This window comes from Microtus oregoni, unplaced genomic scaffold (genome assembly GCF_018167655.1).
Source record: "Microtus oregoni isolate MIOR12 unplaced genomic scaffold, Mior012 000027F_ref0000203, whole genome shotgun sequence".
NCBI lineage: Eukaryota > Metazoa > Chordata > Mammalia > Rodentia > Cricetidae > Microtus > Microtus oregoni.
This window is the reverse complement of record NW_024543086.1, coordinates 20,267,984-20,282,573: the sequence shown is the minus strand read 5'-3', so window position 1 is coordinate 20,282,573 and position 14,590 is coordinate 20,267,984. Positions and strand designations below refer to the sequence as shown.

At 42.7% G+C, this 14,590-nt stretch overlaps 1 protein-coding gene across 1 annotated transcript in view; it reads right to left on the bottom strand.

Moving 5' to 3' along the window:
* LOC121463928 (ATP-binding cassette sub-family A member 17-like) overlaps positions 1-14,363 on the bottom strand; it is an 82,993-nt gene extending 68,630 nt beyond the window's left edge. The window contains exons 1-4 of the mRNA XM_041676498.1: positions 14,310-14,363; positions 12,962-13,223; positions 5,197-5,324; positions 3,724-3,886 (exon numbers count right to left, since the gene is read on the bottom strand). Coding sequence (XP_041532432.1) covers positions 3,724-3,886; positions 5,197-5,324; positions 12,962-13,223; positions 14,310-14,363 — 607 coding nt within the window. The remainder of the gene's footprint in view (positions 1-3,723; positions 3,887-5,196; positions 5,325-12,961; positions 13,224-14,309) is intronic.
* Positions 14,364-14,590: the final 227 nt, after the last annotated feature.

Sequence of the window (14,590 nt, the reverse complement as noted above, 5' to 3'; positions counted from 1 at the left end):
TATCATGCATAAGAAAGGCTGATGATCAAAATGACCGAAAATTCAGGTGGATCCTGGCTAGTTATTAAGACAGACAACAGCCAGCAGGTATTCTTAGGGGTCTCGTGATATACCACAGAGGTCAGAGAGGAGCCACTTTGGAGAGTCATGGGAATGAAGCAATGACAAGGGTCTTCGCGGGATCGTCTCCCTTCATTCTCCACCTCTGTGGACAGAGCACCTGTTCTGTAGTTTTGATTATACAGTAAACACAGGACAGTTAGACTCAAAGCACTTGAAAGACGCAGACTTCCTGTGTTGTGACTGCTGTATGTTGCTGGCAAGCCACAAACACTGTCTTCATCATAAGCAACACTCATTTTTTTTGTTTTTTTTGTTGTTGTTGTTGTTGTTTTGTTTTTCGAGACAGGGTTTCTTGGTGGCTTTGGAGCCTGTCCTGGAACTAGCTCTGTAGACCAGGCTGGTCTCGAACTCACAGAGATCCACCTGACTCTGCCTCCCGAGTGCTGGGATTAAAGGTGTGCGCCACCATCGCCCGGCAGCAACACTCATTTTATGAGTGTAGTTGGTGTGCCAGGATCAACTTTTAATAAAAATAGATTGCAAGGTAAGGATCCCGAGTGGTTATCTAGTTCCAAGCAAGGGTAACCAGCCTCCATGGAAGGGCAGTAGAGTAGTACAGAGCCCTGCAGTAGAAGCCACCACAGTGCCCCATTGTCTAGACACAGGCAGACCTCCAGATCTGTCAAACTGGAATAGGGAAGCGCAAATTGCTGGCAACGAGCCCTGGGTATTGCTATGCATTCTTATTTGGTTTGTATGTCTGTTTTCACTAAACAATTATAGGGTATTTTCTAGAATCAGAGTAAATACTTGGGTACTTAGGTTTGGATTCTAGTTGGTGGGCATGCAGGCACAAGACTGAAAGACAATTGTGTTGGTCATCCTATAACGAGGGGCTGATGATCAATTTTGGAAGAACAGTTGCTTGACTGGTGGGAAGTCAAGAAACCTAAAATGAATTGGAGAACATGTATCCTGCATGTGAGGAGTGGCTCCTGGGCCCCCACTCGGGGATATGCTGCTTCATGTGGAGAGCATCTCAGTTATGGGCCATCACTTCTCCTTAAGTCTGGAATTGCCAGAGAGGAAACTGGGGGCTGCCATGGAAGGGGTGGGTCCAGGGAAAGCGGGTGCCAAGTAGGGATGTCTGCACTGTTAGATACAGTTGTGTCCATTTCCACAGCAGAGAACAAGATGACAGGAAGCAGACACTGAGAAAAGCTCTCCCCTATCTTACTGGAGAGCTACGAGAAGAAAGTCAGCAGTGCTTCTTGCACAGAAGGATTACAGAATCTGGGAGTTACAACCCAGCTTTGGAGCCATGTGTTATACCTGATGTGGCATATGCCTGTTATTCCCCTCTGTATGCTGTGAATATGTTTTATTACCATCGGTTAATATAGAAGCTGCTTTGGCCTATGGGAGGGCAGAATATAACAAGGCAGGAAATAAAAGCAGAGATAGAGGAGGAAAGAAGGCAGAGTCAAGAGACACCATGTAGCTGCCCAAGGAGGAGGATACCATAGCCTTACTGGTAGGTCACAGGCTCATGGTGATACACAGATTAATAGAAATGGGTTAATTTAAGATGTAAGAGCTATCTAGGAATATGCCTGAGCGAGTGGCCAAACAGTGTTGTAATTAATATAGTTTCGTGTGATTATTTGGGTCTGAGCAGTCAGAAAACAAAAGAACAGCCTCCGTTTACATATGCATTAGGACACAGGAGCCCCTAGGAACACCTCACCTTCTGATTTTAATGTTATCTGCTTATCCTGAGCAAAACAGTAAGGGGAAGGGCACTTTCTTAGGGTATGACTCCAAAGTAGGAGACAAAAGAGTGGAGCTTGTCATGCGATCTGAAAAAGGGGCAGCTAGTATTCTCCAGCTAGTTTTGGGTGGGCAAAGTGGACAGAATTAGAACCAACGAGAGATCTAAAGATTCAGAAAGAGCAGTAAATTCAAATGAAGTATTAGCCAATGCAGAGGTCATGTGTTCAGCACCCACTCCACCCTGCCCCCACCACCCGCATGTGTGCACATGAGCATGTGTGCACAGGAAGAGGCCAGACTCAGGTGTTATTGCCCAAGAGCCATCAACAAGGTCTCTCACTGGGACATGGGGCTTGCTAATTAGGCTAGCCTGACCAGTGAGCCCTAGGAATCAGCCTGTCTCTGCCTCCCAGGACTGAGATATCTGGCAGGCATATGTGAGATGCTAAACTCTTTCCTTAGTGCTGTAAAAGTAAACAAACGAACTGGAGAGATGGCTCAGAGGTTAAGAGCACTGGCTGCTCTTCCAAAGATCATGAGTTCAATTCCCAGCAACCACATGGTGGCTCACAACCATCTAAAATGAGATCTAGTGCCCTCTTCTGGTGTATGCAGGCAGAACACTATGCATACTAAATAAATAAACCATTTTTTATTTATTTATTTATTTATTTATTTATTTATTTATTTATTTTGTTTTTCGAGACAGGGTTTCTCTGTGGCTTTGGTGCCTGTCCTGGAACTAGCTCTTGTAGACCAGGCTGGCCCCGAACTCACAGAGATCTGCCTGCCTCTGCTATTCCCTAGTGCTGGGAATAAAGACACGCACCACCACCGCCTGCCATAAACCATATTTTAAAAGTGAATAAACAACAGCACAGGCCTAGAGGTATAGCTCATTAGTAGAGTGTTAGCCTAATACATGGAAAGTCCTGGGTTTGATCCCCAAAACTGTAGGGTTTGAGGAAGGGGCAGAAAAACAAGAGTGCTACTTACAGGGAGAGAAGGAAGGTCACAGAAACATTACATAGTCACAAAATGTAAGTCATGTGTCTGTCATGATGAGGGCTACATCTTCCCTAAATAACTGGCCATTCTTGTTATACTTATGGTTCCACTCTGGTCCTGCACGTGTGAAACAAAGATAATGCCCATGGGTTCTCAACAGGGATCAGGTGGCTGCGCTCAAGGTGAATGCACTGGTGTCTTCCTAATTCTCTGGCTGAGTCCTGGTCCCTAACCACACCATCAGGCAGAGGCTGGTGTGGTAGAAAGCAGCATCTGGAGACCTTGTGTTCTCTAGCCTCTGGGAGGCCTTTCCTGTCAGTAACCTCGGAAGGAACCATTGTACCAAGATGAATTCCCATACATCTCTAACAGTCAGCAGCGTGTGTTAGTTCTGGCAGTACTAGAGACTCAACATGAGGGGTCTCACGCTAGGCAAGTACCACTGAGGTATGCCTCCTTCCCGGGAGTAACTTTCCTAAAATGAGAAGAAAAAGGTAGAGGAGTTGTTACTTTATAGAAATTTCAACAAATTAAAGAAATTCACTTGAGCTGTTTGTAGGGAACAGTGGCAAACACACTTTAAAAAGCAGAGCGTTACAAATATAGAAGCACACGCCCCTGTTCTTGTCAAATGCTTTCATTCTTTCAAGCAATTCAATGCCATTATAAGCAATTAAAATACATACCTGCTGCTTTACCTCATACCGGAATATAAGCATTTTATTGAACGCCACATTTTGCAAAGGCAGCTCCTTGGACCTCTACTGAAATGCTAATCTTAGGCGAGCATCCAGTTAGCCAAACAGTATCACAAATATGTGGTACAGGGCAAATGTGGCTGTGCTCACAGTAATATTACAGGCTTCAGAGTTTCCTTACCAGGGCTTCCCCCATCAACATATGCAAATTCCCGGGGTTCTTGGCTTAGATTAGGAGGATAAAGAAAGGCTGTGCACCAGCCTTCTATCTCCTCTTGAAAAATGAAATGCCTCCATTGTGCGAAGTTCCTCTGAACATAACTGAAGCGCAAGTCATACTTAACCTACGAGAAACAGAGAGAAAACATTTGGCCACGAGATCCTGGAACTCAGCAACGGTACACGACAGAGCAAAACTATTTGTCTTAACTCTTTAAGGCCACACAGACAGGTGTCCCTTCTGGAATCGCATAACGGTCTTCCTTGTATTTCTCTGCAAATTATCCCTGTGACCAACCTGGGAAAGGAGCAATGAACTGTAGAATACTCTGGAACCAGGTCACCTAGATCTCAGCCCCAAATTTCTTATTAAAATGCAGTCACCCTGGTCAAGTTACTTAATCTCAATAATTTTTTCCTCAGCTCCTTCAGCGTGAAAGGGGGATGGAAACAGTCTCTGACCCATTAGCTGCCTGGACGGTTACACGATATGGTATCTGACATGTATGTCATTAACACATGCTTGTAAAATATGGTTGGTTTTTATTAGTCACGGTACAAGTTCTAAAAGTCATTAAACTGCCTGTATAGCACAAAAGCTACACACAAGTGTTTCACCCATAGCAAAACATAAATCAAATATTCTTGTTTAACATACTACTTTTTGGTTTTTTGTTTTTTTTTTTTTGTATTTGTTTTTTGAGACAGGGTTTCTCTGTAGCTTTGGAGCCTGTCCTGGAACTAGCTCTTGTAGCTCTTGTTTGAGATCTCTTGTCTCAAACTCACAGAGATCCGCCTGCCTCTGCCTCCCAAGTGCTGGGATTAAAGGCATGCGCCACCACTGCTCAGCTAGAACAGATTTCTTTTTTTTTTTGGTTTGGTTTTTTTAAAAAAAATATTTATTTATTATGTATACAATATTCTGTTTGTGTGTATGTCTTCAGGCCAGAAGAGGGCACCAGACCTCATTACAGATGGTTGTGAGCCACCATGTGGTTGCTGGGAATTGAACTCAGGACCTTTGAACCACTGAGCCATCTCTCCAGCCCCCAAGAACAGATTTCTTTTAAACAGTCTGAAACAACTGAGTGGGCTGTAAGATGTGAAGGTGGAATATCCACTCGTATCCTCTGGAATAAGTCAACAAAGCTGCCATAGAAGAAAGCTGGAGGGTGGAGAACCTGACTGACCCACACTGAGGATGTAACCACATAGTAAGATTGTTATAGGGGACCAGGTGGTGGTGGCGCTCGCTTTTAATCCCAGCACTTGGGAGACAGAGGCAGGCAGATCTCTGTGAGTTCGAGGTCAGCCTGGTCTACAAAGCAAGTTCCAGGACAGCTAGGACTGTTACACAGAGAAGCCCTGTCTTGAAAATCACCCCCCCCACACACACACAAAATCATTATAGGTTGTTATAGGAAGGTTATCTTACCATAAGTGGCAAAGGTTCATTGCTGCTATTGAAGCTGTGGTCAAAAACAATTCCTACCAGTATGAAGAAAGACTTGGGATCCTTAATTATATAGTTTTCAAATAAAGGCACTGAAGGAAAGCCTACAACTACAAAGAGAAAAACCCAGTTAGTGACTAGCTGGCATGAAGGCAAATGGTGCCACAAACCGTCATCCTAAGGGGATTTCAGACTCCAGCTTGTTTTGCCATTCACTTACTCATTCATTCTGCAAACACATGAGCAGAGAGAGACATACACTCCAAATGAAATTAGTTAAAAGGCATGACTTTTAGCTAGGTGGTGGCACACGCCTTTAATCCCAGCACTCTGGAGGCAGAGTTTGAAGCCAGGCTGACCTACAGAGTGACTTCCAGGAGAGTCAGGACTACATAGAGAAGCCCCATCTTTTGTTTTTGTTGTTGTTATTCAGTTCAGAACGTATAGTGCAGTCCACAACTGTCTGTGAATCCCGGAAGTGATGCTGAGGAGAAAGGGCTAGCTCGTACTCATTATCACGTGTGTTATGTGAGTGCAAGAGCATGTGGAGGTCACGGCATAAATTCCAGTCGGTTCTCTTCTTCTTTATGTGGGTTCCAAGGACTGAACTAAGCTGTCCTATTTATGTGGCAAGCGATGGAGCCGTGTTGCTGACTATAATAGTAAATGCTGTATTTATATATCAACATAATTAGAAAAAAGGATAGAAAAGGTATCATATAAAATAATGGTTTTCATTATTGTTGTTGTTATTATAAGGTTATTGTTCTTTTCTTTACTTAGCATATTTAGATCTCTTCCTTTCTATTTTTTTTATTTTTTTCACTGGCTATGGTGGTGCAACAGCACTCCTAGGACTTAGCAGGCAGATGGATTTCTGTGAGTTCAAGGCCAGTCTGTTCTACATAGTGAGTTCCAGAGCAGCCAGGATTATATACTAGACAGGCTTTGTCTCAAAAAGAAAAACCAAACAAACAAAAAAGTCAAAAACAGTTTTTATAGAGTTTCTATGTTCAATTGTTCTGCGTTTAAAAACTGTATTTTTTTAAATTTATGAGAATTTCATATAGCGTATTTGATCATATTTATTCCCACTTCTCCCCCAATGCCTTCCAGATCCACCCTACCTTCCTACCCAACACAATTTATATCTTTATTTTTTTAATAGCCCACTGAATCCAATTTATGCTGTCCATATTCTCCTGAGTGTGGCTAAAGTCAACTTCTCAGGGGCCACACAGGGTAACTCAGGGTAGCTCTATGTAGCCCAATTGTCCTAGAACTCATTGTATAGACTAGGCTGACCTCCAACTCACAGAGCTCTGCCTCCAGAATGCTGGGATTAAAGATGTGGGCCACCACACCAAGATAGACGGACTCTTCCTCCCTTAGAATCCATCAGTTGTTCTTAGCCCCTTAGCTGGGACGAGGCTTTTGAACCCCTTCTCCTCCTAATCCAGGTTGGAGACTGGCTTAGGTTTGTGCAGACAACCACTGTGAGGTCCTGTCGTGTGCAGAAGACAGTTTCAATCCCTTCTTCCCTCACCAACTCTTAGAATCCTTCTCCATCTCTTCCAAGGTGGTCCCTGAGCCTTGGAGTGACACAGGTGTCCCATTAGTGGTCGAACACATTCACACTTAAACTGAAAATTATATGCATACACAAGGAACAACCATTCTGTTTAATGAAGTTATAACCACCAAGGGATCTACATCTTTGATCAAGAAATATCCAGATTTTTAGAACTTAGTTTATTACTTAATTAGTTCTTTAATGAACTGAAGAATATCTACTTAGTAGTTTATCCATATTGCCTTTATTACTGAAGGGTTGATCCAAATAACCTGTCTACCAACTCTTTCAGGATATTTGACCAAACTGTGACACTCTGAGATCGTGTTAATAAAGTTAACCTTGAATCAGGGGGCAGAGTCAGAGACTAGTTGTTGGGAATTAGCCATAGAGAAGCCATAGGGATAGAGAAGACTCATGGGAAAGTTAGGCTGGGACTTGGTGTTTGACACTTTCTTTTGATTTGGAACAAGTGAAGAGACTCGTCTCTTGCTGGGACTCCAGTCAAAAAGGAAGGTCAGCTGGTTGTTTCTCAGCCAGTTTAAACCCACATATTGCAAGCACTGCAGAGCCGGGGGTCCTTCCAGGCTGCAGCCTGAGTGACAGGTAGGCTGCTGACTTTGGAGACATGGGGCCATAGACAACAGTTAAAACATCAGTAGATTTCATGTGTAGTAGAGAAGCCGGCAGAGAAACATCAACCCACAGTTTCCTCTTTTTCAGAAATTCCTAGGAAGTATCTCTTGTAGATTCACTGCCCCTAAGCGTGGCCCTGGACCAGTCATAACAAGGGATGATAAGAGCTGCTCAGTGGTTAAGAGCACGGGGTGCTCTTCCAGAGAATCTGGGTTTGAGTCCCAGCACCCACATGGCCACTCACAGTTCCAAGGGATCACATGTCATCATCTGACTTCTGTGGGCATTAGGTACACATCTGATGATACATGACATCCATACACATAAACAATAAAATGATAGGCCAGGTGGAGGTGGTGTAGGCCTTTAATCCCAGCACTCGGGAGACAGAGGCAGGCAGATCTCTGAGTTCAAGGCCAGCCTGGTCTACAGAGCAAGTGCCAGAACAGCTAGGGCTATTGTACAGAGAAACCCTGTCTCCAAAAACCGAAAACCAAAACCAAAACCAAAAAAAAAGAAAAGTCAGACGCAATAGTATGAAGAAGTGGTGGAGAGAGGAAAATCCCCTGAAATTCATGGGCCAGTGTATTGGGGCTCTCTAGAGAAACAAAACTTTATAAAATCACACATAAAAACGGGGTGCATTATAATGGCTAACAGGGTGGTTAGCTAGTCCAACAATGACTGTCTATTAATGTAAGCGCCAAGGATCCAGCAGCTGTTCAGTCCACAAGGCCGATGTCTCGGCTGGTCTTCAGAATAAGCCAGAATCCCAAAGAAGTAGGCACTGAAGGAATGGACTTGCCAGCAAGAGCAAGTAGGCAAAGGGCAAGTACTTTCTTCTTCCATGGCCTTTATTTGGGCCACCACCACCAGAAGGTGTGGCCCAGATTTAAAGTGGATCTTCCCACCTCAGAAGATGTGGGTTAAAAGCGAGTCTTCCCACTTCAAATGATTTAAGAAAAAATCCCTCACAGACATACCCAGGCATTTGGGTTTTAGTTAATTCCAAATGTCGTCAAGTTGACAACCGAAGATACCTATCATGCCAGCTAGTCTGGTGTATGTAGCAGAAAAACAATGGAGAAACCCTATTTCAAAAAGGACAATGGCACGGGGTTTTGATCCTACTTAATGTGCTGGCTTTGTGGAAGCCTAGCCAGTTTGGATGTTCACCTTCCTAGATATGGACGGAGGGGGGAGGACCTAGGACTTACCACAGGGCAGGGAACCTGGACTGCTCTGTGGACTGGAGAGGGAGGGGGAGAGGAGTGGGGGGAGGGGTAGAAGGGTGGGAGGAGGGGGAGAAGGGTGGGAGGAGGGGGAGGGAAATGGGAGGCTGGGAGGAGGTGGAAACTTGTTTTTTGTTTATGTTTTTTTTTCTTCTTTTCTTAATAAAAAAAATTATGTAAAAAAAAAAAAAAGTGGAAGGGCCGGTTGTAGTGGTGCCCGCCGGTAAAATTTGCTGAAGGAGGCAGAGGCAGGAGAATCACGAATTCAAGGGCTACACATTTTTTTTTTTAAAAAAAGGAAAGGCCCACCATCTGAGGTTATCCTTTGCCCTCCACATGTACAATAGCATGTGCTCACCTAAATTTATTCCCCTTTTTCTTCTTCTCCCCACTTCAATCTCTTTTTCAATCTCCCCCCCTTTTCTCTCTCTTCTCTCTCTCTCTCTCTCTCTCTCTCTCTCTCTTTCTCCTCTCTCTCTCTCTCTCTCTCTCTCTCTCTCACACACACACACACACACACAGAAAGAGAGAGAAAGGATTCATGAGGCTGGAGAGATGGTTTAGTAGTTAAGAGTATGTGTTGCTCTAGCCAGGGGGTGGTGGAGCACCCCTTTAATCCCAGGACTCTTGAGGCAGAGGAAGGCAGGCAGATTTCTAAGAATTGAGAATTGCAAGGTAGCTGAAGGACAGTACAATGGCCTTAAAATAATCATAAATAAGTATGATAGAGGTCCTTAAAGAGGATATGAATAATACCCTTATATAAAACTATGAAAACACTAACAATGGAAGGAAATAAATAAAAACAAGACCTGAAAATGGAAATAGAATCAATAAAGAAGACCTAAATTTAGAAACTGAAACAGGGACTTTAGAGGCAAGTCTCATCAAAAGAATACAAAAGATGGATGAGAGAATCTCAGGCACAGAAGAAAGAAATGAGACCTCAGTCAAAGAAAATATTAAATCTAAAAAAATCTTGGCACGAAACCTCCAGGAAATCTGGGATACTAGGAAAAGACCAAATCTAAGAACAATAAGAATAGAGGAAGTAGAAGAAACCTAAGTCAAAGGCACAAAAAGTATTTTAAATAAAATCATAGAAGAAAATTTCCCTAACCTAAGGAAGAAGATACCTATCAAGATACAAGAAGTTTAGAGGATACCAAATAGACTGAACCAGAAAGGAAATTTCCTCTTTCTGCATAATATTCAAAACACCAAACATCCAGAATAAAGAAAGAATATTAAAAGCTGAAAGGGGAAAAGTTTTATTAGAATAACACCGAACTTCTCAGTGGAGACTCTAAAAGCCAGAAGGGCCATGACAGATGCTCTACAAACACTAAGAGACCACAGATGCCAGCTCAGAGTACTATCCCAGCAAAGCTTTTGGTCACAAACATTCTATAATAAAATCAAAGTTAAAAAATATTTATCTCTAAATCCAACCCTTCAGAAGCTGCTAGAAGAAAAACTCTAACGCAAAGAGATTAACTACACCCAAGAAAATCCACAGAATAAATATCCCAGAAGGCAAATCAAGAGGGAAAACACACACCCACACCACAACATAACAAAATATCAGTAATCAACAAACACTGGTCATTGATACCCTCATCGTAAGCTCATTGATATCTCTTAACATCAGTGGCCTCAAGTCCCCAATAAAAAGACAGTGTTAACAAAATCTATTCAAAAACAGGATCCGCCAGGCAATGGTGGCGCACGCCTTTAATCCCAGCACTCGGGAGGCAGAGGCAGGAGGATTTCTGTGAGTTCGAGACCAGCCTGGTCTACAAGAGCTAGTTCCAGGACAGGCTCCAAAGCCACAGAGAAACCCTGTCTCGAAAACCCCCCCAAAAACAAAAAAACAAAAACAAACAAACAAAAAAAAACAGGATCCGTCCTTCTGTAGCACCCAAGAAACACACTTTAACATCAAGGACAGACATCCCCTCAGGGCAAGAAGATATTCCAGGTGAGTGGAGGTGGAGCGAAGAAACAAGCTCATTTAATTATATTAATATCTGACAAAATAGACTTCAAACCAAAATGAATCAGAAGAGATAGGAAAGGATGCTACATTCTCATCAAAGGAAAAATCCACTTAGAGAACACTGCAATTCGTTTTTTGTTTTTGTTTTTTTTTTTGTTGTTGTTGTTGTTATGTTTTTGACAAGGTTTCTCTGTGTAGCTTTGGAGCCTGTCCTGGAACTAGCTCTTGTAGATCAGACTGGTCTTGAACTCACAGAGATCCACATGCCTCTGCCTCCTGAGTGCTGGGATTAAAGATTTGTGCCACCCCCACCCAGACTGAACATTGCAATTCTTAACATCTATGCCCCAAACACAAGGGCACCCAAGTTAACAAAAGAAACACTACTACAGATTAAATCACACATCAAACCTCACACACTTACAGGCGGAGACTTCAGTACTCCACTCTCACCAATAGACAGGTCATCCAGATAAAAAATAAACATGGAAATGCTGAAGCTAACTGATGTTATAAACCAAATAGACCTAATAGATATTTATAGAACATTTCACACAAACACAAAAGAATAGACCTTCTTCTCAGCACCTCACAGACCTCTCTCCAAAACTGACCACATACTTGGACACAGGAAAGCTGAGATACCACCCTCAGCCTACCGACCACCATGGATTAAAGTTACTTATCAATAACAACAGAAACAGGAAAAAGCTTAAAACTCATGTACAATAAACAACACACTACTGAATGAAAAACGTGTCAATACAGAAATTAAGAAAGAAATCAAAGAGTTTCTCTAATTTAAGGAGAATGAGTATTAAAAGCTGCAAGAGAAAAAGACTAAATACACATAAAGGGACAATATAACAATCACAGTAATGTTGAAGAAACTTTTATATGAACTTCCCATTTGGAAAATTTTTATTCATTTAAACTGTTAGGTTCAATAAATATTTACTGGGCCACCTACTGTGTTCCAGGCACTCTAAAGGACACAGTGATGACCAAACAGACATGGTCCTCTTCCCTGAGCACAGTGGGGGAAAGTAGACAATACACAGACAGCTAATAAATGTGTAATTAAGACACTTAATGAAAATACTGATAAAATGGCAAACCGGACTTTGTAAAGGAGAATAAGGCAGTAGAGAGAAACTCAACCTACTTATTTAGCTGCCTTCCTAAAAGCAAGACAGACTGGCCTAGGAATGGCTGGCACAAAGTGACCCACATGAAGAGGGTACTGAAAAAAGCAGAGAAAAGTACTGACAGAGGAAGTTAGAGAGGAAACAGCAGGGGCATAGTCTAGGAAGTCTGTGTATTGGGAAACCATAGAAGGGTGTAAGCAGGGCATGGGCAAAATCCTAATGACCATTTGAGTTATCTTTCTGCCTCTGCCTGGAGACTGGGTAACAATAAGAAAAGAGAAGCAGAGAAACCTATGAGTATGTTGTGGAATAATCTTTTTTGTACACTGTGAAGATGTGTCATTCTGACTGGTTCAATAAAAAGCCGAATGGCCAATAGCTAGGGAGGATTTTCGGGGAAGGGAGGATGCTAGGAAGAAGAAAGGCAGAGTTGCCTTGGAAGAACCAGGATGGGCATAATGGAGATGAGGAAACATGCTCGTGGAAGAACGTAGATTCAAAGAATATGGGTTAATTTAAATTATAGGAGCTAGTTAGGGCCAGGCGGTGGTAGCACACGCCTTTAATTTCAGCACTTGGGAGGCAGAGGCAGGAGGATCACTGTGAGTTCAAGACCAGTCTGATCTACAAGAGCTAGTTCCAGGGCAGGCTCCAAAGCTATACAGAGAAACCCTGTCTCGAAAAACAAACAAAAAGGTATTTAACGTTTTAATTAGCATTTAAACCTTGTGATACAAGAATGCAAGCTTTCAGTGCCGTCTGTAAAATAATAAAAACGCATAGAGGACGGCTTTCCTTCAACTACCACCTCAAACACTTGGAGATTCCAGATTTTGCATCACTTTTGTAAGAAATCTCAGGAAAAAAAAAAAAACCTCCTTCAAACTACACTATAAAAATGCCCTCCAGGACGGCGCGATGATGGCGCAATGTCTCCAGCAGACCCGCCAGCCTGAGGGACAGCCTGAGTGCAATCCCCAGGGCCCACAGGGAGGAGAGAAATGACTCCGGCAAGTTGTCCTCTGACTTCCACTTTGTGCGTCACAGAATGCCCACATACACACACCTCTACTCACATCCACAACAAATCGACGTAATAAAACATTTTAGTGCAATAAGGAAAAGTGAAATGCCCTCCCTACTCCATCTTATATCTGACCTTCGAAGCCAACAGTGAAGGCTTGGTCCACCATTTCAGTAACGCTTTTCAAAGTCTCACTTTTGGAAGGGATATAGGCCAACTGATATTTATTTCTCGTCGGATAATAATCAAAATATATTGGCAGAACACTGATATCAAATGCTGGGTACTTAGTAGTCGATACGTGTTTTGGCATACTATTGAAACGAAGATACAGTACAATTGCAGAAAACAGTAACGGCATCAGGATTTCGAGAACCGTTATCAGAGTCTTCCGCTTCTGGAACAGAAACAACAGCTGCACGTCAATCCCAGATGAAACTCAAGTGTGATTTCTATGGGGTAAGCATTCTTCTACTTAGAAAGCTGGAGAAACCTTCTAAGTATTTTCTTAGAAGCATGATCCCCAGTATTTAATAACCCAAATGTAGCAATTCACATCTGTAATCCTAGCACTCAAGAGGTTTAAAGGCAGACCGATCAGAAATTCAAAGTCACCCTTGGCTACTTAGGAAGTTTGAGCCCACCCTTTGATATACCATTGAGACCCTGTCTCAAAACAAGTACACAAACAAAAACAAAAAAAAACTCTTTCATTTCTTCTAGTCTTCCTATACAAAGCACACACAAAAAAGGTAAAAGACAGAATAAGAGCTAGCTAGGCATCTCCATTTAATACTACTTCTAAACCATCAAGAGTTAGAAATCAACAAGAGTTGTGTTTCATAATGAGACCTCACAGAATCACTGTGGGAGTGTGAACTTATAGAAATGAAATTCTTTTTTTTTGTTGTTTGTTTGTTTTGTTTTGTTTTTCAAGACAGGGTTTCTCTGTGTAACAGCCCTTGCTATCCTGGAACTTGGTTTGTAGACTAGACTGGCCTTGAACTCACAGAGATCCACCTGCCTCTGCCTCCTAGTGCTGGGATGAAAGGTGTGTGGTCACTACCACCCGGCTAGAAATGAAATTCTTAATTGTTCTTCAACTCATTAGTAGTGATTGTAACTTCAACTTGACAGAATCTAAAATCACCTAGAGACAGGCCTCTGGGAATGCCTGTGGCTCAGCATGAGCAGGACCACTCTGTAGCTAGGATCTCGGACTGTGTAAGTGGTAAACGGGGATGGAATAACACCCACTGTCCTCTGCTCCTTACTGTGGATGTGATGTGACCATGTGCTTCAAGCAGGCACAATGATATCCCCACCTTTAAGCTGTGAGCCAGAATAAACCCCTTCTCCCTTGAGCTGCTTCTGTCAAGGTGACTTACCACAGGAAGAGAAGCTAAGATTGTAACTTATTTAATTCAAACACGCAGCTGCTCCAGAGGACCCACATCTTCCCCATGGATAAGTGTATCTGTACCTTTAAGACGAAATTCTTCCAGAGGAGAAGCTTTAGTTTCTTGAACACTGCCATTTTCCTCCCAGTTGAAAAAGATGCTCACCACTAGTCAAGAAACAAGTTGAGAAAATAGGATGTATAACACAAATATGCCAAGAAGTATTTTCAGTCAGGTGTAATGGCACACACCTTCGATTCTAGCACTTGGACAGGAGAATCTCTGTGAGCTCAAGGCTACCCTGGTCTACAGAGTGAGTTCCAGGATAGCTGGGGCTACATAGTGAGACCCTGCCCTGAGAAAA